The 27,024-nt window shown below is 54.7% G+C and overlaps 1 protein-coding gene across 3 annotated transcripts in view; it reads left to right on the plus strand.

The window, feature by feature from the left end:
* MYH9 (myosin heavy chain 9) overlaps nt 1-27,024 on the plus strand; it is a 91,104-nt gene that overhangs the window by 47,326 nt on the left and 16,754 nt on the right. For all 3 annotated transcript variants that reach the window (XM_044780369.2, XM_070506947.1, XM_070506948.1), the window contains exons 4-23: nt 1,494-1,521; nt 2,310-2,403; nt 6,499-6,591; nt 7,129-7,192; nt 7,723-7,821; nt 8,246-8,389; nt 9,262-9,357; nt 10,247-10,365; nt 11,791-11,943; nt 12,936-13,109; nt 14,454-14,627; nt 16,855-16,969; nt 19,117-19,310; nt 19,674-19,795; nt 20,582-20,651; nt 22,511-22,671; nt 23,608-23,716; nt 24,436-24,567; nt 25,252-25,458; nt 25,945-26,082. In XM_044780369.2, coding sequence (XP_044636304.1) covers nt 1,494-1,521; nt 2,310-2,403; nt 6,499-6,591; nt 7,129-7,192; nt 7,723-7,821; nt 8,246-8,389; nt 9,262-9,357; nt 10,247-10,365; nt 11,791-11,943; nt 12,936-13,109; nt 14,454-14,627; nt 16,855-16,969; nt 19,117-19,310; nt 19,674-19,795; nt 20,582-20,651; nt 22,511-22,671; nt 23,608-23,716; nt 24,436-24,567; nt 25,252-25,458; nt 25,945-26,082 — 2,486 coding nt within the window. The remainder of the gene's footprint in view (nt 1-1,493; nt 1,522-2,309; nt 2,404-6,498; nt 6,592-7,128; nt 7,193-7,722; nt 7,822-8,245; nt 8,390-9,261; nt 9,358-10,246; nt 10,366-11,790; nt 11,944-12,935; nt 13,110-14,453; nt 14,628-16,854; nt 16,970-19,116; nt 19,311-19,673; nt 19,796-20,581; nt 20,652-22,510; nt 22,672-23,607; nt 23,717-24,435; nt 24,568-25,251; nt 25,459-25,944; nt 26,083-27,024) is intronic.

Here is a 27,024-nt window from a genome sequence, read left to right on the forward strand (position 1 = left end):
CCTGCAGACAGGAGAAGAGCTGCTCATCATGCCCAGCCCGTGTGCCGCTGAGGTCAGGCGCGCTGGCTCACCCTGCGAGGAGGCTGCTGCTTAGCAGTGCAGGGTGTGCTAGTAATGAAGGGCTAGGTCCGCCTCCTCGCCATGCACACGGGGAGCCGTGGTCGCTCTCCCGGGGCCCCGTCCTGCAGGGCCCTGGCTGGGCAGTGGGAGCCCTCAATGTGTCCTTCTAGATCACCAACGTCGGTCTCTGTCCTGTGCCAGTACTACTAACTACTACCCTCTACTACTCCTCAACTAGTACTCCCGCTGCCCTGACAGTGCCACTACCAACCTGTCACCTGACTTCGTCATGGCGAAATAAACAGACAGCAGCCTTTTGTGGAGTTCATTCTCTTCAGAGTACCACACCATTCCATTCGTGTGTTGTTTCTGTTTTTCAAACTAATCCCACTTACTTTATGGATAAGGAAACTGAGACTTGGTCCTGTGTTCAGGCTGATTTGACTTCAAGGGGGTGGGGGTGTTACATGAAGGGGGGTGAAAAGGAAACAAATTAGTTTGTTAGTGTCAGCTTTTGCTGAAAATTGGACAGCCAGCCCTGAACCGGGTCAGCCCCGAATGTCTTAGCACATTTCCATCAAACTTAGCTTTCAAAGTGCGGGCGTTGCTGCTCCTCCCGCACCCAAAGGCAGGGCGTTGTTTATGTCCTTATGTGCTGAGCAGTTCTCAGGGCTCAGGATAGTTGGAATGTTCCTGACACCTAGGTCTGGAGACCCAAGATGTCACAGAAACTAGTCAGAAGCTGTCATTCCAGTGAGTTTCTGTTCTTTCCGAGCTGCCTCTAAACTGACATTAGTGAGCATTTTCCCTGTGCCAGACACCACACTATTGGCTTTCATGCATGTTATTGACACGTATACTGTTATCCCGCATCACAGGAGGAGGCCGGGGCTCCAGGCACATGGCCAGGGTCTCACGCACCTCGTGCCTGAGGCAGCATCTTCCCCAGGGTGGTCCCATCGCAAAGCCAGCCTTGTCTACCCCACCCCTCACCCAGCCTCTTAACCCGTGCTCCTTACTTAAACGGGGACAGTATTTAAAAAACCTGGCACGGACCTTACTTCTAACAGCCTCCACCCCTAGTTACCAACATATGGGGCAGGCCCCACCCTAGTGCTCAGCAGGGTAGCTCTTGGGAGCCTTCTCAGAGGTGGGAGAGACCGAAGTGTTTCTAGTGTCTGGAGGCGGGTATTGCGGGTGGGCCGTCTGTGCTCCTGGAGGTGGTAGCTGCTGCCCTGTGGCACGGCCACCTGAGAATGTCCCTCCTCCGAGGGAGGCATGGGGTCTGTGTGTGGGCCGGCGTGCAGGGCCCCCCACAACGGCAGTGCTGCGTTAGAGGCTCTGGGCTCCCAGGAAGTGGGCAGCTCTTCGGAAGCCAGCAGGGGAGCTTTTTGTATCTGATTCGAGTTAACCGGATGTCTCATTCATTTCAGATCGAGAGGACCAGTCCATTTTGTGCACGTAAGTGTCTCTGTGTGGGTGGTGGGGCCTGTGTCACCCCTGACCTGTTCTTCTCTTGGCGACTCCTGCCAAAACCGGGTTCATGAGTGCCATTCCCAGTTCAAGCCCCGCCCCTTCCCCAGGGCACGGGCCTTACAGTGATATCTTGGCTGCTCAGTGGTCCCACAGCACGATGAGCTTTATTTCCTGCCAAAGATTTAAGCGCCTTCCTCAGGGCAACGGGTGGGCAGTGGGTGGGGTTTATAGCAGAGAGGAAGAGCTAGCTTCTTCTCAACACAGCTCAGTTGGGAACTCGCCCCTCTGGAACATTCCTTCTGGCTCTGAGCAGTGGCTTTCTTTACCTGAGTTGAAGTAAACAGTGAGGCTTCTCCCCTCATCCTTTGAACTTAACGAGGAGATAAATAAACCCCATTGCCGAGGGAGTTAATGGGACAGAACATTCCTTCAAGGCAAGTTTCGAAGGAGCGTGTTTAAGTGCCTTTGACCCCTGAGTCAACAGCTGCCTAAAACTGGTTCCTAAGACATTTGGATGCGAAGGCTGCCAAGTGACCAGGGCAGGCAGTGGATATAAGTTTACTTTTGTCAGGCCTCTGGAGGGCCATGGGAAATGGCCTGAGCGAGGATTCCAGAACGTAGCATTCATTTGCCTGTCCCCTTTTCTGCCACCAGCTGTTGGGTCCCTCATTGGCGCCCAACAGCGTGGTAGGCCGTAGAGTGTCCAGTGGGAGGGGACAGACTTCAAGGATTTGGCCACCTCTCCCCTGAGAACGTCCTTGGTCTCTTGGTAGGGGTGAGTCTGGAGCTGGCAAGACAGAGAACACCAAGAAAGTCATTCAGTATCTGGCTCACGTGGCCTCCTCACACAAGAGCAAGAAAGACCAGGTGAGTGCGGGCCTCCCCTCCACGACCTGCCTCGTCTTCCAGAGGAAGAGCGTTTAATGATTCGTGGTTCGGCTTAAAATGAGAGTGTTTTGGGGAACAGAGCAGAGGCTGGACCCACTTGTCTTGAGGCTGCAGCTTGGCCGTCTTGGGAGTGGGTCTGGTGATAGCCAGCCCATTTCTCCCTTTGCCTCCTGCCCTTCTGATTTGCTCTGGAAGCTGGAGACCACCCAGGGTCCGGTGTAGAGTACTCCTGGCATTTGGCAGCTAATTGCTGCGTGGTGTCCTCCTCTGAGGACGGAAGAGAGATTCCAAAACTTGGTTCTCAAGATAATGGAGACTTGAAGGGTCTCGAGCAGGCCGTTGAGTCCCTGCTGCTTTTCCCTGCTGTTGAAATGCCTCTGGGTGGACAGCGCCCAGCGAAGAGAGAAAGGGCAGCTGGAAAGTCGTCTCACTTCCCTTTTTCTCCCCTCTCCCTCTTGATGGATTATGGTCGAGCGCAGCAGCGTCCTCTCTAGGTGAGCTGCACGTTTACTGCACGTTCTGCACCAGGAATGCGTGTTCTGCCCATCGTGTGCCCTTGAATTACGTATTTTTTTCTAAGCAGCTTTTCACTCCACACCGTTGTCACTTTCTGCAGCTAGAACTGTTCTCGTAGCCTCGGCTCACTGACTGTCTCTGGAGGAGGGGCGGGCTGGGTGTGATACACAGTGACCTCTCGTGCACTCTGAAATGACAGCTCCTGCGGAATGGGTCCGGCCTCATCACCTAGCTGTTCTCAGAAAATCCGGTCATGCCCAGAATCCCCCATGAGCATGACGGCTCTAATGCCCTGTGCGGAACCCTGAGTGAGGTGCAGTGGAACGGGACTCTGTTCTCCCGGAGCCGCACATGCTCAGTGTTCCAGACCAGATGGAGATGGCCAGCCCCATCGCCTGCCACCACTGTGCCAGTCAGAAGCAGTTCCTGGAAGGCCCCACATTGGCCTTTCCCAGAGTCGGGGGTGACCGGTCTTAAGCATGCCCGTGTGGTACTCTCTCTCTTTCTCTCAAGCACACACTCTTAAACTTCTCTGTGAAATCTAAGTGTCCGTGGTGTCCCCTCAAGCCACCAGGGGAACTGCGCCGTCTGGTGGCTCCCCTTTGCTGGGGAGCTGTGTGCAGCGTATATAAGTAAGTAGTAGTGTGTCTCTTTGCATGCAGACCTGGGGTGTGTCCTGCAGAATGTGCTAATGAGCACAGTCTTCTGGAATCGAACCAAAAGTAACTTTTCATGTGCCAGACTTCTCAAGACACTCTGAATCTTTTTCCACAGGGTGTCAGGAGTTATATTTAGCATAAAGTTTCTTTTGCTCCCTCTCTCCACCCCCCATTTTCCATTCTTTTTAGGATGCCTATTTTAAAAACAGGGCTGTGAGGTTAGGAGTTCTCTGGCTGTGGTTTTCCATCTCTGGATTTGCACTAAGATCCATTTCCCAACTATTTATTGAATGCCTAGTATGCGCCTGGGTCTCTTGAGGGTGACCTTGGAGTCTGCCCTGAGGACGGGAGACAGGACCACAGTTACAGAGCAGGAATGTAGACCCATGTGCCTTACGTCTGGGGCTCCAGCTGCAGAGGGGCAGGCAGCCCCGGGCGCTTGGAGAAGACGGCCTGCGGGGGAGTGATAAGTGGGAGCTTGCTTGTCACATCCTCTTTCTCAGGCTGCGTGTGAGATGGGCAACCTGTCTCTGACTCCGTCCAACCAGAGTGATTGATGAGGTTGCCTTCGGCTTCCAGTTACTGCTCAGGCCCTCAGTTGTCAAGGCCGTTGACCAGGTTGATGGATTTCCTTGCCTGAAACCTGTACAGTGACTTTGCGCACGTATCTGGGGCTTGAGACGCTCTTGAACTTGGTTTGCGGCTCTCATACTCTGAGGCCTGTTGAGGCATACTCCGGGAGAGAGTGAGCTGGCAGTGACCCCACTGCTCATCCCGAGACTGCCCACTGGGACGTCCCGGACCTCACTTTGCTGGGGGAGGCCAGGCTTTGGCCAGGCCTGGATGTCAGTAAAGCGGAGCCTGGGTGAGGGACCGTCCCAAATGGACTTCATAGTCTGAGCAGTGACCTTTGACCCCTCCTCCTCTTCCTCCCTCTGTTTTTTATGCACTAGTTGGAGCCCACTGGCAGGAACACCACCCCGTGAAGCCCTTCAGAAACCGGATGGGTAATTCCAAACTTTTATGAGCATGCGCTGCCTACAAGAGCCTCATAATTTCATAGAATGCAAATTTCATTGAAAAATAAAAGTCTCTTGGCCCAATTAGACATCAATAAAGAAAAACCCATAGGTTGGCCGTCGCCGTTGTCAGCAGGGAGCTCCCGAGTTGGCCCAGCGGTCCCACGTTCCACAGCAACAGCGTGTGGATCCTAAACAGAGGCCTGGCTTTGCCTCTGAGCCGGGGCAGGCTCTGGCGGGGGCCACGCTCCCATCCGTCTGCAGGAACGGAACGGGAGTGGCTCGGCCAGCCTGGCAGCCTGGCCTGTGCTTTGAGAGGAACGTTCTAGTGGGTGGGGAGCAGCGCCATCCAAGTCTGCCTCCGCGGGCTGCCTTGGCTGACTTCCCAGGCCCTGCCCGAGCCCGGGGGATGGCAGCCCTGGTCTGTGACCGCTGGTGCCAAGCACACATGCAATGAGTGCTCTAGGGGTTTGACCTCTGCCCCCTGACCTGGCTCCGCTGACCCTCCTTCACTTATATGTATGGTCTGAGAACAAAAGGCTCCCCAGCCCTGGAGGAACCCTGGCCAAGGATGGCCGGCAGAGGAGGGTCTGCCGGGCCCCTTCCCGTCTCTGGTAGGCTTCCAGCCCTGGCTTGGCCAGACTCCAGAGCATCCTCGGTGCCCTGCAGACAGGCTCGCCCTATGGCAGGTGTGCCTGGAAGGCTGTGGTTCACGACTCTCCTGGGGGCGCCTGCTGCCACCAGTTTTCCTTTTCATCACTCACAGGCAGCCTTCATTCCTGTAAAATCCTGGCCCGACTCCAGCCTTGCTAATAAATACAAACCCTGCCTGGCCCTTGTGTGATGTTCTTTCCCCCGAGAGGGTATCTGGGTATTAAGGTGAATGAGATCCATGTTTCCCTCAGTGTCAGTTATTATCTGGCTGGCTGGGAGGGCGATGGCTGCTTCCACCATTGCTCTCGCCCGACAGGGTGGAGCCCCCAGGTGGGGCAGGGCGGGAGATGGAGCCGTGACTGACAGCTCGTAGGTGGAACTAGAGTTCGAATACCCGATTTGCTGGCTGGGAGCTGGATGACCTCAGGCACAGCGTTCCCCATCCCTCAACCTCAGTTTTTTCTTCTGTGAAATGGGGCTACTCGGTTTTGCCCACCCTGGGGATCATGAGGATCCAGGGGAAGGCATAAGGGTGTGTTTTGTCAACCACAAAGCGTCATGAGACCACAGTAGGATTTGTTGGTGTTATCAGTAAACAGTTAGAACCCACAATGGGCATTGTTGATCCCATGCTCAGATACCTAATGTGCTGGGAGCAAGGTTGGGGGGGGGCAGTGCACAGGTCAGGGGACCAGCAAGGAAAGTGAACGTAGTGTTGACTCGGACACGGAGCAGATGAGCTGGTGTCTTTTGTGGATCTGGGTCCCTCTCTGCTTGTCCTATGAAAAGGGGAAAAAAAATGGTGTTGGGTGGGGATTGGAGACAAGGAGGGGAGAGGGAGGCCGGTGCCCCTGGGCTGGGACCGTGTGGCTCTGCGTCTCTTGGTTCCTGTGCTGCTTTCCAACCCCGCATCCTCCAGGGTTGACCTGGGCAGTTGTGCCAGGTTCCCAGAGCTGGGGGAGTCTCCCGCTTTCCCTTTCTAGGGACGCTGGTTGGTCAGTCTGTGAAAGTAAGTTCAAACCAGTCAAGGTTTCCAGAGACCTGGTGGGAAGGTCACTTTTAAGTGACACAGTGACTGAGGCTGGTGTGGCCGGAGCCCATCCAGAAGCCTCTGCTCTGACGTGTTGGCTGTGTAGACATGGCTCTGCCACCATCCCGTCCACCTGGCGGCGTAGGTTCGGCAGCCCGCTGCCTGGCCTTCACTGCACCCCCGGGTTCCTTTCCAGGGCGAGCTGGAGCGGCAGCTGCTGCAGGCCAACCCCATCCTGGAGGCCTTCGGGAATGCCAAGACCGTGAAAAACGACAACTCCTCACGATTTGTGAGTAGCAGCCGTCACGACCCAGCTCGGGGGTCAGGGTCTCCTCCCCGCAGCTCCAGCTCCTGTCGCTGTCCACCTGGGTGCTCTCACCCCAGAAGTGGGGAAGCCTCAGACTTGCTGCTTCCTGGGCCTCTTGCGTGGAGTCGCTGGGTCGCACTCCGGTTGATGTGCACCTGCAGAAGTGGCTTCCTTAGCCCCGGAGGCAAAAAGCCAGCGAGGGAGTGGGGGGTGCCTGCGGGTCACCCTCATCGTCCCATTGTTAGAACGCAGGCCAAATCCAGCCATGAGGAACACTTGTAGATCCCTGCTTCCCTCCTTTCCTTCTGTGGAGGAACTTGGCCACCACTGGAGCGGGTCCTGGCTCCAGGCTTTTAGTGGTGTGGCGCTTCTGAGTCCTGAGTGCCCGTGCAGTGTGGAGTGCGGGGCCCCTGATCACCACCACGGGCAGGCTTTTGGTTTTCTCCCTCTAAGCTGTGCCAGCTGGAGGTGGGGGCTAGAGGATATGGGGCCTCTAATCTCTTCCTTGTCTTCCTTTAGGGCAAATTCATTCGCATCAACTTTGATGTCAATGGCTACATCGTTGGAGCCAATATTGAGACTTGTATCCTTGTGCTTAATTGTAGTGAGAATCTGGGACTAGAGGGGAGGGAAGTGACCTTGTTGGAGAAGAGGCTGCTCCCTGATTCCTGCAGTTTCCCCTTTATGGGCCTGTTAGGACACCACATCTGTGGCACCCGGAAGAGTCCCAGGACAAGCAGAGCTAGGTTACTGGCAGGATAAAGTTCTGCTTGGAATGGGATGGAACGCCTGAAGGTGGGCCAGTGTGGTTCCCACAGGGCCGGAGTTGGGGTGGCTGCTGCCCCATTTCTCCCCCACACCCGTGTTACAGCCTGTGCTAGGGAGACATGCTCATGTCCATTCTCATGAGAAGGGGGCCCCCTTTAAATAGACGAGGCCCTTGGGAGTGGGAGCTGGTTGGACGAGCTGCACACCTTGAAAGATGGAGCCAGGAGAGTGTTGCCGTTTTGAGCTGTTCTTCCTGCCTGGCGGAGTTCAGTTCCCTTTGATGGGGATGGGGAGCGTGGAGGGTTGCCTCCGTCCAGCTTGCACAGTTCCTCAATGTTTGCAAAGATCTTCTGGAGAAATCCCGGGCCATCCGCCAGGCCAAGGAGGAGCGCACCTTCCACATCTTCTACTATCTCCTGTCCGGGGCTGGGGAACACCTGAAGAGTGAGTGATGGACCCCCAGCCTGACGTGGGGCTGCGCACCACCGGGGCTCCCGTGCCATCGGGCCACACACTCCACTTGGGAAATGAAAACTCCAGCCTTGGGTTGGGGAGGAGAAGTGAAAATGACTTCTGTTGTCCAGCCATCCTGAGGACTCAGCCCCCTGTTTCTGGCTGCGCCAGGGAAAAGTCAGGGCGGGTTGCGTGTGCAGCTGTGGGTCATGAGGCCCTGAGGCTCTCATGGGCCCTGTGCGTGTCACTCTCGCGTGCTGAGGAGAGTCAGCATTCCTGGCTACTTCACTGTTTCTGGGGTATCGCAGGGCTTAGGGGTGCTTCCCAGTCTCCCAGACCTTTGAGGCCACAGCGTTGACTGGAGTGTCTGGTTTCAACACCTCACTGACCCGCCCTTGCTCTCCACCCCTTGCAGCTGACCTGCTGTTGGAGCCGTACAACAAATACCGCTTCCTGTCCAATGGGCACGTCACCATCCCTGGGCAGCAGGACAAAGACATGTTCCAGGAGACCATGGAGGCCATGAGGATTATGGGCATCCCAGAAGAGGAGCAAATGGGTACAGAGCTGGCCCTCCTGTGGGTGAGGGAGGAGAGGCGGGAGACTGGTCACCACGCCCTTGGGGCATCGGGGCAGCTGCTGGGCCTGGGCAGAGCTTCCTGTGGCTCTGACTCTTAGGGAGTCCGGCAGAGGCGCGGGGAAGCCATGAGTGTGTGGGAAATGCTACCTCAGGTTTGAGTTCAGGGTTATTCATTCCCGGTGGTACCACAGGCATTTTCGCAGAGGGGAACAAAGGACAGGTGCTTCACTGCCCAGGGTCTGAGTCCACGGCTACAGTCCTTGCCATTTGCTGAAAGTGGAATATTCCACTTTGTCTTGGCAGAGTGGGAAGGGGCTGGGGCTGTGTTCCTTGCATTGGGGAAGCCCAGAATGAATAGCAGTGTGGAACATGCCCGTGTCTTCTCGTTTCCCAGAAAGAGGGGGAAGAGGGCTTTGAGGCTTCATTTTAGAAAGATTGGGGGCTGAGGAGAGTGCGTTAAGGGTTGGAGCCCCCTTCACTCGGCCACAGACAATATGTAAATGGATGAGCCATGGCTGTCTTCCAATAAAACTTTATTTATAAAAACAGACAGTGGGCCCCTAGGCTGGAGGCATGTCCTTGGTCCAGATTTAGAAGTGCTGGGGGGAGTGTTACATAGCTTGTACCCAAGCATAGGGCTGGCCAAGCCGAGGTCGGCCAGAGGCCCTGGAGACAGAACCTCGCCAGCAGGGAGGGAGTGAGCCCTGTGGGGCGGCTGGGCCTGCCACGTGGGTTAGACCAAGGCCTGGTACCCTAGTGTCCCTGCTTGGCCCTTGAGGGAGTGACCACCGCACTCAGGGACTTCCTCCAGCCCCTGCCTGGTTCTGAGCTGCCTTTGATCGCACCCTAAGGCTTGCTGCGGGTCATCTCGGGGGTTCTTCAGCTCGGCAACATCGTCTTCAAGAAGGAGCGCAACACCGACCAGGCGTCGATGCCCGACAACACAGGTAACACTCGTGGTCCTCTCCCCTGAAGCACGGGGCAAGTGCCTGTGCTTGGACTGGCTCAGGAGAGGGGGTCTTGTACAAATTCCAGATACTCCTCTCTTTGTCGTTTTATGTCTGTTTATAGCTGGCTATTGCTCTCTATTTTTTTTTTTTTATAAAACACACACAAACCTGACTCTCCTTCTGCTTCACAGAGTGAGCATCAGAATGAGTTAGAAAATCCCGTGATCTTATGGACCAGGGTTTTCCTCATTTTTTCCTGAGACCAAACCAGTTGTCTCAGTTAGTAAAACAGTGATTTCTGCTGTTGCTCCAACTCCATGGGTACTTTGCCCATGAATGCATTAGGACCGTGAAACACTGCGTCTCCCTCGACCACTGTTATTTCCTTGGCTCGTGTAAACGACCACTTTTAATAGCCTCCACATGCCTTTCTTAGGGCCTTTTGAAAAAATTTAACTGGGGGATGTGTAGATCGTAGGAGATGTTCTTGTGGGATCTGTGCTGTTCTGTCCGCTAGCACTGGGGTGGGACTGTCTCCTCTCAGTCCTGTTTGTGGCCTGGACCTATTTTCACACTCAGGATGTGGCCAGGTCTGTGCAGAGGAACTGATACCAGGCCCCTAGTCAGGACTCGTGCCTCCCTGCTTCTTGTGGCCGGAGGGTGTGAAGGCTGCCATTCCCACTGGCCTGCACACAGCCACTGGGTCTAAGGGGAGCTTGGTGTTCTGTGCCCTGCTGGAGAAGGGCCCGAGCTGGTCGTCCTGGCAGTGATGCTCAGTTACTACAACTTTCTTCCTCTGCTCCCAGGTTGAGCAGAGGGACTGGCTCTCTTGGGTTTAATTACAACTTTTTTACCTCTCCTCTCCTTACTCTTTGAAAAATGTTAGCTGCCCAAAAAGTGTCCCACCTCCTGGGGATCAACGTGACTGATTTCACCAGAGGAATCCTCACCCCGCGCATCAAGGTGGGACGGGATTACGTCCAGAAGGCGCAGACTAAGGAACAGGTATGCCAGCGGGCCGGGGGAGTGGGGCCGCCTCCTCCTCGAGGGTCAGTGTGAGGCCTGCTCTGGGCCGTCGGCTGTGTTGGGCACTCTGAGTGGGTTCAGTCCTCGCAGCAGCTTGAAGAGCAGAGCGGTGCTCATCCCTACTGAGAGCACGAGAAGCTGGCCGCAGAGAATTTTGGTGGCCTGGCCAAGGCCACTCACCTAGGAAGGGCCATCTGGATGTAGAGCCTCTTTAGGCTGCGTTGTGCATCTTTGCATTGAGTCGATATTTAGACTGATTGGTTGACAAGGACACGGGCAGGTCCTGTTCTGGTATAAACTGAAGCGAGAACTCAAGGTCTCTATAGCATGACTCATTCTGGTGCCACGGTGGCGGTGGCATCCCCCGTCTTTGGAGCCCATGCCAAGCGGCTGTCTCTTCGCCACCTGCTGTCTTGCTGCCTGTGGTGACAGACGAGCAGGAGTCTTTCCCTCAGCTGTGCCCCACGAATGTGCCCGCCTCCCCTGGGAGCAGACGTCTCTCCCGGCCAGGACCGCCTCTCCCCTCTGTTGGCAGTTCCTCATTTCTGTCGTGACAATGGGCATTTTTAAGGTGCTACTGCCATCTCTCAAAAATAGTTTGAAGTTTGCATTGGTGAGTCCTTTTTCTAGAGGGTTCCGTCCACAGTACCTCACGCTGGTGGCTGACAGCCCACGGGTCATTCTGTGAGACCCATCCCAGCAAGCCAAGCACTTCATTTTCAGCAGACAGTGTGCATAGTTGTTACCAATTGTTCATTTCCCTCATAATTAAAGAACCTTTATTTTTTTGTTAGGAGAACACTCCCGGAACACTTTAAGATTCAGAAAATACAGAGAAGTCTAGAGGAGGAAAAAGTGGCCACAGTGCTGCCCAGAGACAATTGTTGGGCAGCTCTTCATTTCCTGCAAGGCTTTTTCTTTTTTTTTTTAAACTTAGTTGTCACCCTGGCTTTTTATTAGTGCAACTTTTCAAATAGTCACAGAATAGACTAGTGTCATGAGCCCCGTGTGCCTGTCACACAGGCAGCTGCAGGAGTTGCTAATACATGGCCTGTCTCGGCTCGTGGTTAATCTTATCTACCCCCAGCTCTGCCGCGTTATCTGAAGTGAATCTCAGACATCTTGTCATTTCTTTGTATACTTCAGTATGTCCCCATTTAGTGTAGAAAGATCTTTGCAAATGTCTAAGTTTCCTATTCCTGTATTGTTGGATATGTAGGTTGTTTCAACTTGTCATCATTTTAAATGACATTGCAATGAACGTATTTGTGCACAACGCTTTTTTCTCACCTTTACGGCTGTTTCTCTGGGGGAGGGCCCTGCAGGTGAAATGACTGGGGCAAAGGGTACAAGATTTGAAGGCTACTTGGATCTGACACTCTGTCTCCTGGGTGTCGCCCCCAGGCTGACTTCGCCATTGAGGCCCTGGCCAAGGCCACCTACGAACGCATGTTCCGCTGGCTGGTGCTGCGCATCAACAAGGCTCTGGACAAGACCAAGAGGCAGGGCGCCTCCTTCATCGGGATCCTGGACATTGCCGGCTTCGAGATCTTCGATGTGAGCTTCTGCCTCATGCCCTCTTCTCCACCTCCTTAGCCTCTTGGCCACCTTCTTCTTGGGCTAGGAATCTTCTTTCCGGTGGTCCCATGGCAATCCGAGTTGGCTATCTCCTTCCTTGCATGGTGACAGGAGATGTCACTTGGGTGTATTTTAAGCTTAACCAGGCATGCCCATTCCCAGTGAGAGACGCTGGAGAGAATGGGGCCTTTGAGATGGTGTTCTGGAGGCTTCCTGGGCACATGCTTTCTGTTGATTTATTCTTCCAGCAAATGTTTATTGAGCGTTGTGACAAGACATTGTCCTCGCCCATAAAGACTTTGAGGTCTGGTAGGAAAAACCGATGATTACAGTAGATTGGGGGTTCCTAACCTGGGGTCCGTGGCAGATTTCAGAGGAACCGTCAACTTCGTGGGGGGTCGGGGGGGGGAAATTACCTCTTTATTTTCCACTAGCCTCTCATTGAAATGACGCGTTTTTTTCCAGTTGTGAGTTGAGCACACTACAGAAGCCACATAGCATTAGAAGTCCTTGTGACGTCACCAGTGGAAATCAGCTGTTTTCATTTCACAGCAGTTGGTGCAGAGATGTTGCAATGTCATTTACACTCATCTCTGCTTCAAAACTTGGAAGTTATTAATCCTAGGACTTGAACTTGTTAATAAAGAGGCACAATGTATTACAATGTCATACTATTTTGATAATTCTATTTCAATGTAACTTCTTTCCTTTGTAATCTATTTTATGCATTTTAAAATGTTACTCTGAGAGGGGCTTTAGCAAACTGTTAAAGAGGTCCATGGACCCCCAAAAGTGAGGCCTCCTGCTTCTGGGGATGATGAAGCCTCTAACTGTGCAGGCTCCCCAGGAGGCAGCAGCGAGGTGCCTAGGGAGGTCCCTCTCAAATATCCATCCTGTTCCTTCCTGAGGGGCCGGTGGGCCTCGTGTCGGGAGGGTGGGCATCTCTCTGATGCTGTTTTTCCCCCTCGCAGCTCAACTCCTTCGAGCAGCTCTGCATCAACTACACCAACGAGAAGCTGCAGCAGCTCTTCAACCACACCATGTTCATCCTGGAGCAGGAGGAGTACCAGCGCGAGGGCATCGAGTGGAACTTCATCGACTTTGGCCTCGACCTGCAGCCCTGCATCGACCTCATCGAGAAGCCAGTAAGCCGCCCCCACTCAGCCCTCAGACTTGGATTCTCGCTCGTTGCTCGTCTCCTCCGGGGACCCACCCCTCCCCTGCCACTGCCTGTTGGTTGTGGGGGTGTCCAGTTCCTCTCCCTGATGGTGTCACCTAGAGGAATAAGCCCGGGGAACTTAGATCTGGTGCCTGGGAGCGTCACCAGCCTCCGACCAGGTGGGGATGTGGCTGGTGCCCCAGTCAGTCCCAGAAGACCACCCAGCGTCTACCTGAGGGGCGGCCTCGACAAGCCCTTCTTCCACTTAAAGAAACAGGCCTCCTTTTATGAGTCAGATCCTCTCCCCAGACGCTTTCTCTGTACGTAGAAGTGTGCAGACCCTCATGCTGAGTGTTGACCTTGGCGCATGTCTGTCCTCTCTTAGGGCTAACATGGCACTGGGGCATCTGTCCCGCAGCCTCGGCTGTCGGTGGATGGAGAGCCCTCCCCCTTTTCCATGAGTTCACACTGAAAGCTCTTGCTGGGTGACAGGCTCGGTTTGGGTCGCCCGTTTGTGCTTCAGGTTTGGGGGGTGTGCTCTTTCATGGAGCCTGAGCTGTTTCTGTTTCCGGGTTATCTCTTCATTAGAGTTAGATCTTCCCAGGTCTTCCCAGAATCCTGACCTCCTTGAGAAAATGTCCATCAGAGTCACATTGAAATGCTAATTAATCAGAAGGCCTAGGAAGAACTCGGTGCCTTTTGAAAGTATTGCTCAAGGGGCCTAGAGCTGAAACGATCCTTAATCCTGAGGTGAAACAGTTTACTTTTGTGATGAGGTTTTGTTAAGCAGTTGAGTTTTCCAATGAACAAGAACCCATCTGGCTGCAAGTCTTGTCAGCCAGTCTCCACCATGTCTCAGTCTGCTTTCTTATAAACTCAGTGTACAGAAGACCCTTGGGGCTCTGGGGCGCTTTCTCTTCCTCCAGGGGCTTGTCCTAAGTGTCACATGGCACTACAGAGTTGTGCAGACACAGAGTGTGAGGGGCATCTGTTGAGGGCAGCCTCGTGGCACATGGGTCAGAGGGCCTGCGTGGTCCATGGAGCCCATCAGATGAATTCCAGTGCACTGAAGTTGGAGAACCCCTGTGCTGGATCCTCGGGTTAAGGTGTGGGCTGTAGCCTAGACCCCAGAAGTTTCTTTTTAATCTAGAACTCATAAATGGAGTGCTTTTGGTAATGCTGCTGTTTTTCCCTTCTATGGGGGGAAATGCTGCCCATGTTCTCGTGAGATTCTGGGGCTCTGAAAACCAGGCTTTGGCTTCTTGTGAGGGCGGGGCTGATGGTGGGTTCCCGTGTCACGCTCACCCGTGTGATGCTGTGCCTCCTCCAGGCAGGCCCCCCTGGCATCCTGGCTCTGCTGGACGAGGAGTGCTGGTTCCCCAAAGCCACCGACAAGAGCTTCGTGGAGAAGGTGATGCAGGAGCAGGGCACCCACCCCAAGTTCCAGAAGCCCAAGCAGCTGAAGGACAAAGCTGACTTCTGCATCATCCACTATGCTGGCAAGGTGAGGAGAGCACACACGCAGGGAGATGCCGGCTGGCCGGACCTTCTCGAGAGAGGGGGAGACAATTCTAAGACCATGACGGGGGTCAGGAGCACAGCATTCTCATCCTGTCACTCATCCAGTTAGGAGCCTGGTGGCAGTAATCAGCATTCACACAACTCTCCCACCTTGCAAAAGACAGTCGTGTGTGACATTTCCTTAGCAGCCTGCAGCATTCCTGTGAGGTGCTCAGGCTGCTGTGATGTTGTGTATTATTATTAGGTGCATTTTCCAGGCGTGGAAGTGGGATTGGTGCTAAAGGTCTGGGCTCTAGAATTTGAATTAGAACTTTGCCACTGTGTGACTTTTGGTCAGTTACTTAACCTCTCTGAGGCTTGATTGCCTCATCTGGAAAATGGAGGTGGCCACCACCACACAGGGTTATGTGTTTTAAATGAGCTTGCGAAACCCAGCACTTGCACAGCTCAGAAATGTCTTTGCACGTCTCCAAACGTCTCCTATTTGAGGGGCACAGTTGCCCTGGTTGAAAGCCACCACTGTAGGTGACAGCTTCGTCATGCCAAGGCTACCGGCCAGTCAAGGCAGAACTACCCTCATACTTCACTGGCACATGTGCATCTTTCAGTTTGCTTGTTCCTCGGGCTTAAACCTAACCGAACAGGGATGTCTCTAGTCCGTTGAGGTCTGTGCTTAGACCAAAGCTGGCTTTTCTCAGCCAGTTGTGTCCCCTGCATGAAGTGTTCACAGCTGATCACAGCTCAATCGTGTGATTAGATGGGCTGGGCCAGGCTCCTCGCCAGTGACAGTCGGCAAGCAGAGCCATGATCTTTCACAGCGCTGCTCCTGAGCCACACGCGGTCCTCGCCCGCTGCTCCTTCATGTGGCCGCCACTGCTTGGCTTCTCCTGCTAGCTCATCTGGCTCCTGAGGCTGCTGCACAACTCTTGACTTTACCCATTTGAGAAAACAGAAAAATAAGCGGTTTCTATAGTTACCTAAGGTCGCATCACCTGAGCCAGCATCTCCACGTCTGCTTCGTTAGAAACGCACGTGCCCAGAGACGCTCACAGGAGGGCTGCTATTGCAGTACTGTGTAAAATGCCAAAAACTGGGCCCGTCAGGGGCCTGAAGGGTGAGACTGGCGGTGTGCCTCTGCGCCTGGGCTGGGCTGCTGCAGCTGACAGGAGGAGCCTGCTGCCTGTGCCCAGGTGACCAGACGGCCAAGACACTGTCTCTGGGGTTTTGTCGTTGCCCAGGAGGTAACTCTGCTCCTAGGGAAACAGGAGCCAATGTCACACGTGTCATCATCAACAGCCGTGCACGTGAGGACCACTGGCCTGAGGTCAGAGGTCACCTCTGGGCAGTGACGTGGGTTAGGAAGCGGCAGGCAGGGTGGCCTGCTGCTCTGTTTGTATTGTTCTGGGTCCTTTGTGCTGGAGATGTAATACGTGACTTGTGTTAGTTGAAACGTATTTCAAAAAAGATAAGAATAATACAGCCTCCGAGAAAAGATAAGAATAATACAGCCTCCGAGAAAAGATAAGAATAATACAGCCTCCGAGAAAAGTTGGGCATCCTGAAAAGACAAAGAAAAAGCAAAAATTACTTACTTGTTCTATTACTAAAAAGAAATATCACATTTTGGTGTATGTCCTTCCAGGGTTTTTTCTTTGTGTTCATATTACCTAAAAAAACCCTAGAAATAAAATACTCTATTGTGTAGCCACAACATAATTTTCGTGGCCCATCCCCTGTTGCTGGTTGTTTTCATGGTTTTTTTGAATTTTTTGTTCTTCTGCATGACGCTGCAGAGAACATCTTGTTGATGCCCCGTTGCCCTTGTCACTCATCATTTGATTCTTAGGGATGGAAAAACCGAGTCAAGGGGTGTTCATGATTTTTTTTTAAAGATTTTATTATTCCTTTTTCTCCCCAAAGGCCCCAGTACATAGTTGTATATTTTAGTTGTGGGTCCTTCTAGTTGTGGCACATGGGACGCCTCCTCAGCATGGCCTCATGAGCGGTGCCATGTCCGCACCCAGGATTTGAACTAGCAAAACACTGGCCCGCCGAAGCGCAGCGCGTGAACTTAACCACTCGGCCACAGGGCCGGCCCCTGTTCATGATTTTTGAATTCTCCACATGTGTGGTAAGGTTGTCCTCAGAGAGGTTGTGACAGCTTGCATCCCCAGAGCAGCCTGTGATTCGGGACTCTCTGCCTCCTCCAGGTGGATTACAAAGCTGATGAGTGGCTGATGAAGAACATGGACCCCCTGAACGACAACATCGCCACGCTTCTGCACCAGTCCTCCGACAAGTTCGTCTCGGAGCTGTGGAAGGATGGTACGCTCTTTGCCCTCTGCCCCTTGCCTCCAGTGGCTGCGGCCGGGCTCTTCCCACCTTTGCAGTGGCTCAGCTGCAGAATAAGGCATGTCCCCACCTGACACAGGCCAGGTGGTTTCCATCTGCAGTAGCTCCCTTGAGAGTGGTCTCCTCGAGCCACGAGGCTGAGGCCGCCCTTGAGCGTCCTTGAGGATGCTCTTGGGCAGAGCGCCGCTCTGGGCTTTGTGGGTCGCAGACGGCCCTGGCGCTTCCCACACGTGGGAATTACACGGCTGCTGGCCCAAAGCCTTGCCACCCAGGTGTCCCGTCCCCGCGCCCTCCTGCACTTCTGTCCTCTCCGTGGGAGGCCGGCAGCTCCAGTTGTTCCCTCTCCCTGTTTCTGTCGTTTCTCTTTTCCCTCTGCCTGGGTTTTGCTTTAACCTCTCTGTTGCAGAGATGCAGAGCACTCAGAGAGCCTATTTCTATCAACGCTTTCCTATTCTCCACCTAGAACCAGGTGACTGGCTGCTGGAGTGCCGTCCTCGTGTGTGGTGCATCCAGGGCTGTGCGCCAAACGCTTCTGCTTGGTTTTCCTTGCCCGTTGGCTCTTCCTGCCTGCCTGTGCCCCTTTCCCTGTCTGGCCCTGAGCTTGTGGGCGGGCTCCTCCCCGCATACCCATCACAGGCCTCCGGTAGAAAAACGGGCAAATGGGAGTCTGTGTTTGGATATTTGGGGATTTCAAGTTGTAGATGTTAAAAGGAAGGATTGTTTAAAACTCCAGTACGTCTTCAGAGCTCCACCTCATAAAGGTGGCGTCTTACTGCTCGAGTGGCTGCCGCTGCCTCAGCATGTGGTTTAGGTGTGTGCACGCAGCCGTGTGTATGTGCACCTGAAAGCTAAAATGGCATTTGTGCATTCATTCACCAGTCGCTCAACAAACGCCTGCTCCCTCTGGGCTGCACCTCCAGGGGGCGGGACACTCTCACATGAAACGACTAGTTATTACAGGACATGTTTGACCTTCCTCTGGGCAAACTGAGTGGCCTGCCCAAGCCACCCACTCCCAGGAAACCTTTGGTGGCCAGTAAGATGGGCCCTGTGGTGGCTGCATGAGGTCAAAGATGCCTGTCACTTATTGTTGACTGGTTCATCAGGTCCATCCTCACTGCTGGCTTCTGTCTTGAGCAACTGTCCTTTTTGCTGTCTTCAAATAAATAGTAGAAATCTGGCCACAAAGGAATAGGAAACAGACTTTGTCACAGAATTCTTAACTTCTGCATCCAGCCGTGGAAGCCTTCAAATTTAATAATATTGGCCCTCACTTAAAACTGACCTCAATTGCTGGCCGCTTGGTTGGGTGGGTTGGCTCTTGTGTTCTCGCATTGGAGAAAGTAGTTCATCTCATTGCCTTGCGCACGAGCCCGTGACAGGGCTGCTTCCTCGGAGGGCTGCTTTAGATGGTAAAGACCCGTGAGTAGGAGACAAGGCGAGACGCGGGAGCGTGGAGGGGTCCCCAGACTTTGGAATAATCATTGTCGCTGTGAATCTTCGGAACTCTCTACTTCTCACACCACCAGGCGATGCCTGGGTCCCTGATTTAGAGAGTTCTGTGCGGGAGGGTTCCAGATAGGGAGTCACCCAGAGTCTTGTGGGCGATGCAGAGTAGCTTTAGAGCCCCCACCCTCTGACTCCTAACCCTGGGCTCTTAGGTCAAGGTCAGTGTGAATTCAGGACACTGTTTTTTTTTCCATCTGGGACCACAGGACTACGGGATCCTGTGAGTCGTTTAGTTCCTCCTCAGAGCCAGGCTAGTGGATAGTGAGGCTCACTATTCCAGAATACGTTATCAGCTTTATGGTGTCTCTTGGCAGTAGGAGGTTCCAGAGAGGGCTGAAGAAAGGTGACGTGGACAGAGTTACTGAAGGACCGCTCCCCAAGAGAGACAAGGCTTCGTGGCTCTGCAGTTTCCCCCTTTCTGCTTCCTACTCACAAGGGCCAGTGTGCTCAGCATTTAGAGAGAATCTTAGCCCTGCGTGTGGACTCCAAGCAGAAGGGGTCCCGCTGTTCTGTAGTCTCACCTCTTTCTGTCCACATGTCTGTCTCCTTCCTGCCTCTCCACCCCCGCTGGGACTGCTGGGTATTGATGTGCTCCTGTGTGGTCTCTGCAGTGGACCGCATCATCGGCCTGGACCAGGTGGCCGGCATGTCAGAGACGGCGCTGCCCGGGGCCTTCAAGACACGGAAGGGCATGTTCCGCACCGTGGGGCAGCTCTACAAGGAGCAGCTGGCCAAGCTGATGGCCACGCTGAGGAACACCAACCCCAACTTCGTCCGCTGTATCATCCCCAACCATGAGAAGAAGGTGAGGCTTCTTGGCGGCGTGGCGTGGCGTGGCCTGGCCAGGGCACACGTGCAGGACATTGAGCCCTTGTCTGCCTACCCGAGCAGAAACGGTTCCTCCCTGCACGGCACACACAGAACCTGTGGTGAAGCCCCTGTGCGGGCTCACAGTGCTGTTAGGAGAAAGGCTAGTTTGCAGCCGGCTCTCCCACTTGGTGACGTCATCTCTGCCAGACCTGGATCCTGTAACTTAGCTGTCAGAACCCGTGGGCTGCAGTGACTCCTGGGTCTTTTGCCTTGTTGAGTCTGGAGGGGCCCGTCCGACCTTTCTCCGTCAGTACCTCGGCACAGAACCAAGGCCACATACGTGTGCTTTCTTCCCTAGGCTGGCAAACTGGACCCCCATCTGGTGCTTGACCAGCTGCGCTGCAATGGGGTCCTTGAGGGCATCCGGATCTGCCGCCAAGGCTTCCCCAACCGAGTGGTCTTCCAGGAGTTCCGGCAGAGGTGAGTCAGGGCCTGCAGCCCGCCTCTCCCGGCCTGGGGGCCTGCTGCTCCGCAGAGGGGCCTTCAGTGAGGTAGAGCCGAGGTCTGGCCAGCTCCTTACACGGTCCTTCTCCGTGCTACCCTCTACGTGAGAAGGGATATCCCTATTTTGTTACTGAAACGAAAGTTGTCTTGTTGGCTTTCACTCCTAGTGATTGTGGGGGCCTGGGGCTGTTTGCTGCAGGCTGAGGAGCTATGAAAAGAAATTAAAAACGGATCAGCCAGAGACTTGGGTGTTAAAGGAGCTTTATGGAGACGGAAGTCACAGAACACTGCAGCTTCTTGCTGTGTGTGCACGGAGGGTCATTAGTGACACTGTCCTCTTTGCCTAATGACTGTGCTTAATGCCAATTGCTATCATGAAGCTGCCTCCACTTAGACCATCCTGTTTATTAGCAGTTCCCTGCAGCAGCTCGAGAAGAGATGAGCATGGCCTTCTGGGGTTACAGATGCAGATACTGGGCAATTAGCAATTAGTAAGCCCAACTAAAGCTCCCGCTTGAGTGATGAAACAGTCCAATGTGAGTTTCCATTCGCTTTATGGAAAACTCTGAGCCTTTCTGTGTCGTTCAGCCTAGGGAAAGAGCAGGGCGGGATTTGCTGAGTGCATTCCTTCCTTAGGACGCTTTGTGGGAAGAATTTTACGTCTGCTACATTGTCAGGATGATCCTCATCTCTCAGTATGTTCTAAGCCCCGAAGAATTGAGACAAGGGGTAAATTGACCTGGCTTCTCTTTTCTTCCTCAGATACGAGATCCTGACACCAAATTCCATTCCCAAGGGCTTCATGGACGGCAAGCAGGCCTGTGTGCTCATGGTGAGTGGAGCTGCCGTCTCCGCCTCCCTCTGGTTGGCTGGACCTTTGGCTGGTGTGCACCCACCTGGCCGGTGCCTGTGTGGCTGGATGGTGCCTGAGCCCTGTTGTCCCTCCGGTGTGCCAGTTCTGCTTCTGCTGGGCACCCTGAGTGGCAGCCTTCCCAGCCCTCGGATGTTCAGGGATGGCGTGTGGGACCAGGTGGTGGGGAGACTAGAGCTGCCACATGGCAGGGCTCTGAGGTGAGACAGTCTCTCTCCTTTGGGGCACATTTTTTGCTCACGTCTCCTTCGATCTTCTTGCCCAGTGTGGTCGGCAGGGCAGTGCTCCACGAGGGCAGCAGTCCCAGCACACTGTGGCTGGCCCAAAGCCCCAGAGTCCATGCTTCTGGAACTTTCCCCTCTTCCCCCAGCTCTCGAGCAGTGCTTGGCGTGCAGGGGGTGCTCCGAACTCTGCTTGAATGAATGAAGGCCCTGCGGTGCCTCAGTGGCCGAGCTAGGGCTGTATCCCACCCTGGTCACTTTTCTGCTCTGCAGGCATCGTCTTGTTTCTGATGGGTCCAAGAGAAGCAGCCACTTCCCCTGGTTTTCTTTACTTTGCATTCTTTCCAAAGAGTCAGGAGAGAGGCTGGGCTGGTGGGAGGAAAGAGAAGAGGGAAGAAAAAAATTCAGCACTGAGTATGTGCAGAGCACTGCGTTAAGTGATAGGAGATTGAGGCTGGGAAAGAGGAGGGAGAAGATGCAGTTCCCCACTTGCCGATGCTTATCAGCTGGTGGGAGAGGAAGTGATGGGAGAGGAGGCGTGGAGGACGGAGGTGTGCCTCCAGCTGCTGTCTAGGCCACACTTTCTCCAGGCTGGTTGCTGGCCAGGTGAGGGGTGTCCCTCCTTCAGACACAGGCAGATCCCCCACCCGGCTCTGCTCTGCAGGGAGGGGAGATGCTCATGTTGGCTCCACCTCCCTCCCCTCTCCTCCTGGGGCCTCTTCCAGGTCTGCCAAGGCCATTTGTGGGCGCCGGGGGTCCCCCAGATCCCACCTACCTATTCAAGCCTCTGCCTTTTGGGAGCTTGTTCTAAATCCCTTCTCTCCCAGGCTGGCAGACAGACAGACAGACAGACAGACAGACAGCCAGACAGCCAGACAGCCAGCCACGCATGCCCTCGTCCTTGGGCTTCACAAGGGAAGACTGATGCTGCTCAGTAATAATGATGACGGCTTAGATATACTCAGCGCTCATCACCTGCTTGACCCTGCGCTGAGCACTTTCCGTGCGTCCCCTTGTTCAATTCCCACGGCTCCACTATGGAAGAGGCACTATTATTTGCTTTGTTTAACTTTTTTTAATTAAAGAAAACATGATTCCCATTTTACAGCTGAGGCAATGTGGGCTCCTAGAGGTTAAGGCCCGGGGTCCCCTAGTTAGTGTTCGATTCTGGGCCTGTCCTGATCTGGAGTGTGTGCTGATGTTAGCGAAGATGATGATGACGACGCTCAGCAACCTCTGGTCAGAAGGTGGCCCAACTGGGCGTTGAGAACGTGATTCCAGTATTCAGAGGTGGGAGGTGGAAGGAAGAGAGGACACTTAAAGTCCCTTGAATGCCAAGGTTCTGTGTTTCTCTGCAAGTCTGACTTGTCACCCTGCCCCGTGCTGGCACCCACTTGTCCCTCTTCCCAGCATCCCCCTGAGCCCCACTCTCTCTGGCACCGGGTAAAAGGCAGCCCGCCGAGAAGCAGCAGCTGGCTGACAGCCTCTCCAGGACTGAACCGCGTCTCCAGGCCCTTCACCCGGCTGAGGCAGGTTCCGGGCATGGCTGCGAGAGCCACGTGGTGGCACGCAGTAAATGGCCTGCTTTCCACTGTCTAGATCAAAGCCTTGGAGCTGGACAGCAACCTGTACCGCATCGGCCAGAGCAAGGTCTTCTTCCGGGCTGGGGTGCTGGCCCATCTGGAGGAGGAGCGGGACCTGAAGATCACTGACGTCATCATCGGCTTCCAGGCCTGCTGCAGGGGCTACCTGGCCAGAAAGTGAGTCCCTGGAGACACCGTCCCCACCCAGCCTGCCCCACGCTCAGGCCCTCTGAGCTCTCCCATTGCATAAGAACACTTAGGAAGCTGTGGGCTGGGGCACTAATGCTGGTCAGGTGTCTGCCCGAGGGAGGCCCATGTCGCTCTCCCTGCTCCTCTGTTTCCTGGATGTCTGCCTGAGGTTTACAGTGACCGGGTAGGAAGGGGGTGACTGTGCTTAAATTTGCCTGCCCTCAAAGCTCCTGCTCACCAGTGTTCCTCACTGTGTCCCTTGTGTGGGGGTGACAACCAGAGCCTGGCTATCTCCACAGTTCCCCATGCTCCCAGAGGAGGAGGCTTTGAGTCCAGAGCAGCCCCTTCGAGAGTCAGGGGCGCACCTGCTGCAGGACAGTGCATGTGGCAGCTGCACGTTAGTCCCCTGAGGCCCTGTATCTGTGCTCGGGGATGTGTGTTCCAGCACAAGCAAGCTATGAACGCTGCGGGGTGGAGCTTGGGTCCATGGTTGTGGGACAAACGGAGCCTGCCTTTATTCAGAAGCCCTCCTGCCGACACCTTATAGCCCACCTTTTGCAGGACGTCAGTTGCTGACATTCTCCCACCAGACAAAGCCCTCAGTGGGTGGCATGAGGGTGGGAAGCTGAAGTCAACAGGTGGACTTATGACCAGCGATCAGGTTTCGTTGGTTCTATATAGTTCACAACTAAACCACGAACTCGCTCGCCCCTTAGTGAAGGAGGGGGTGGTCTGGTGACCTGGGCCCTCGTCACCCTCTGCAAGGTCACCCACGGGACTCACCCCGAGGCCAGCCTCCTTCCCTACGCTTCTGTCCAGCGGGGCCCCAGGCAGGGTGGGTTCCCCCCGGAAGAGCGCCCGGGGCACGCTTGGGGCCGTGCGCTCGGGGGTCTGCCCTGGCCTTAACTTCCCCTCGCCCCACAGGGCCTTCGCCAAGCGGCAGCAGCAGCTGACGGCCATGAAGGTCCTGCAGCGGAACTGCGCCGCCTACCTCAAGCTGCGCAACTGGCAGTGGTGGAGGCTCTTCACCAAGGTGGGTCCCGCGGGTGGGCAGGCCCGGGAAGACGCGGGGCGGTCGGTCGGAGTCTGCGCACCGCTGGACGGGCCCGCCCAGCCTTTAAAAACCCCGCAGTTATCAGAGTGGTTCAACCTGCTTTCGTTTGTAATAAATAATTTGTGGCAGTTGTAAAAAGTTAAGACTCACAAAAAACCATAAAAAAGAAAATAAAAATTCGCCCGTGATTCCTTCAACCGCGAGCCAGCATCAAGTAGATGTTTCAATACTTATCCCTACTCTCTTTTTTTCACTCCCTTTAAATCTCCACTGTGTAAGCCATATACATTCTTACATAGCGGAGCTCCGACTTGTATAAACAGTCTTACATTTTGCATTTTCCATTTAAAATGCCTTCATAAGCATCATTTTTTTAAAAAGTCAGCATGCTGTTCCCTGGAGATATTTCATAATTTATCTGGCTACTTTTCCAGCGATGGATCTTTATCTCATTCTTAATTTTTCACTATTAAAGAAATGCTCTTGTGAACATCTTCATGTACGTAGGGATGTTTTCCCTGAGATGGAATTGTGGCACGCACTACATTGATTTCTGGAAAGCTTGTACCGTTAGCACCTCCTCCGCACAGCGTGCCTATTTGCCCCTGGCTCTCGTGAGCTGCGTTTCCACAGGTGGAGGGAAGGCCTCGTGGCTGTTGGCTGGGACAGGCGTCTTCAGCCTCCATCTCCTCTGCTAGGTCAAGCCGCTGCTGCAGGTGAGCCGACAGGAGGAGGAGATGATCGCCAAGGAGGAGGAGCTGGTGAAGGTCCGAGAGAAGCAGCTGGCTGCTGAGAACAGGCTCACGGAGATGGAGACGCTGCAGTCCCAGGTGGGCGTCTGAGCCGGCCCCGCTCCCCCAGCTAGCACAGCTGCTCCCAGTGCTGCCGCCTGCTGGCCATCAGTAGGCAAGGCGTGTGTGGAGTTTGAGGAGATGTTTTTACCTTTAACTGCAGGAACAGTGTTAGTCTCTGTAGGCCCCATTTGGTGTTATCACATAGGGATGTGATGTAAGGAGGCTGCCTGATGGGATAGGAAGCTCATGAGTGTTGGGTTCAGGCCCAGCTCCAGTATTTAATCTCTCTGAGCCTGTTTCCTGGGGATCAGTGTATGCAGCTCCTGGAGTAGCAGTGAAGGACAGAGGGACATAATGTTCAGAAAGTGCCTGAGGGGGCCAGCCCAGTGGCCTTGTGATTAAGTTTGGTGTGCTCCTTTTTGGCACGCTGGGTTCAGTTCCCCGGTGTGGACCTATACCACTCGTAGGTGGCCATGCTGTGGTGGTGACCCACATTCAAAACAGAGGAAGAGTGGTACAGGTATTAGCACGGGGTGAATCTTCCTCAGCAAAAAAAAAAAAAAAAAAAAAAAAGTGCCTGGGAGCTTGAGCATTCTCAAGATGGAAACTGGTCGTATCAGCCTGGGTCTCTCCCTCTGGAAACCTGAACTGGAGAGCATCTGTCCTGGAGTGGCTCGAGGAGGTTGCGCAGAGCTTGCATTTTCTGCGTTTTCCTTGCAGCTCATGGCAGAGAAGCTGCAGCTGCAGGAGCAGCTCCAGGCAGAAACAGAACTGTGTGCCGAGGCTGAGGAGCTCCGGGCTCGCTTGACGGCCAAGAAGCAGGAGCTGGAGGAGATTTGCCACGACCTGGAGGCCAGGGTGGAGGAGGAGGAGGAGCGCTGCCAGCATCTGCAGGCAGAGAAGAAGAAAATGCAACAGAACATCCAGGTGCCCCGCTTCCCCGTGGTGGTGGGGGTGGGCGGGGCTGGACTCCAGACCTGGGGTCGGGGGGGCTGGGCGCGGGGAGGGCCACTGACAAAACCTGGAGGGAACGCAGAGCTCAGAAGCCACTGCAGGCCAGCTCCTTGCCCTCTTGTCCCCCGGGGGCAGCCTTTGAGAGGCTTTCTCCTGTGTGACTCCATCTCTGAGTGCTGCCCAGTTGAGCATCGAAGCCAATTTCATTTCCCTCCCTCTGTCCTCGCTCGGGCTGGTCTGAGGAGCGTGGGCCGTCAGCTCTGCTTTCTGCCCTTGTCAGCAGCGGGAAACTTGCTAAGGAAACCCCTCAGAACAGGCGACCACATAGCTAGAGTGGCGTTCTTGTTCCTGTATCCCAGTTTTCAATATGTTGTCTCAGGTGGGGGTCAGGCCGCGTCTCAGCCCTGCCCCGGGCTCGGGGGCCCCGCAGCCCTCACGCTCTCCCTGGCTCCGTGGTAGGAACTGGAGGAGCAGCTGGAGGAGGAGGAGAGTGCCCGCCAGAAACTGCAGCTGGAGAAGGTGACCACCGAGGCCAAGCTGAAGAAGCTGGAGGAGGACCAGATCATCTTGGAAGACCAGAACTGCAAACTGGCCAAGGTGACGCCCGGGGCCTGCCGAGGGAGGGCAGAGCTGGGCCGTGGCCACGGGGGGGCGTGTGGCTCAGTGCAGGGCCGCGGCTGCCCGCCTCTCCGACGGCAGCGCTGTGGCTTCTGCTCAGTAGCGGGTCTTCCTCATGGGTCTCTCCTGGCCTTTGGGGCCAGGGTTGTGTTTGAAGGGATGTTTCTCATGACTGAGTGGGGCCCGAGGGAAGGGTTTGATGTTTCTCCTCAGTAGAGCTCTTCACAAGCTTTGAGACCCAAGCGTCTGTAGCATGGAGCCCCGTGTGGCGTTGCACATCAGTCACTGGGGGGTGTGGGCACCGTGGTGGCTCGGTGGCTCTGTGCAGCTGCCCCTCCAGCTGTCTCTGAGGTGGCCGCTGTTTCTTCTGAGAACCGAGCTGGAGCTCTGTCAGCATCTGCCAGCAAGCAGATAAAACCTGGGACTCGTGCTAGAGGAGAAGGAAGGACAGGGTCAGAACACTGTCCTCAGTCCCCAGAGGGTGGGGTGGGGCCTGAAACAGCAGGATGCTTGCCTGGGACTCTAATGAAGGGAGCAAGATGCTCATGCTGAGTGATGGACCTGTTTATTATGGTGGCTGTAGGGGGACCATACTGATTGGGACACCAGTGGTAGCCACACAACGCAGAAAATGAGGAGAGCAGGGGTTCAGAGCCCACTTGGTGAACAAGGGCACTGCATGGAGAAGGTGGCACCCTCATGCCTATGTTCCCTCACTGACACTAGCTGCCACCTGGAAGCCCAAATGGGGGACACAGGTCCAGGGAGGAAGATCAGGAAGCTGATCCAGCGGTTTCAGGGGAGCTAGTGACCTGTCAGAGGTGCCCCTTTGATCTTGAGAATCCTAATGAATCAAGCATTTAAGGGCCTGTCCCTCCATTCAGCCTTAGTCTCTGGGCAAGTCAGGCTTTGAAGGGAGCT

Source organism: Equus asinus, chromosome 4, assembly GCF_041296235.1.
Source record: "Equus asinus isolate D_3611 breed Donkey chromosome 4, EquAss-T2T_v2, whole genome shotgun sequence".
In the NCBI taxonomy this organism is placed as follows: Eukaryota; Metazoa; Chordata; class Mammalia; order Perissodactyla; family Equidae; genus Equus; species Equus asinus.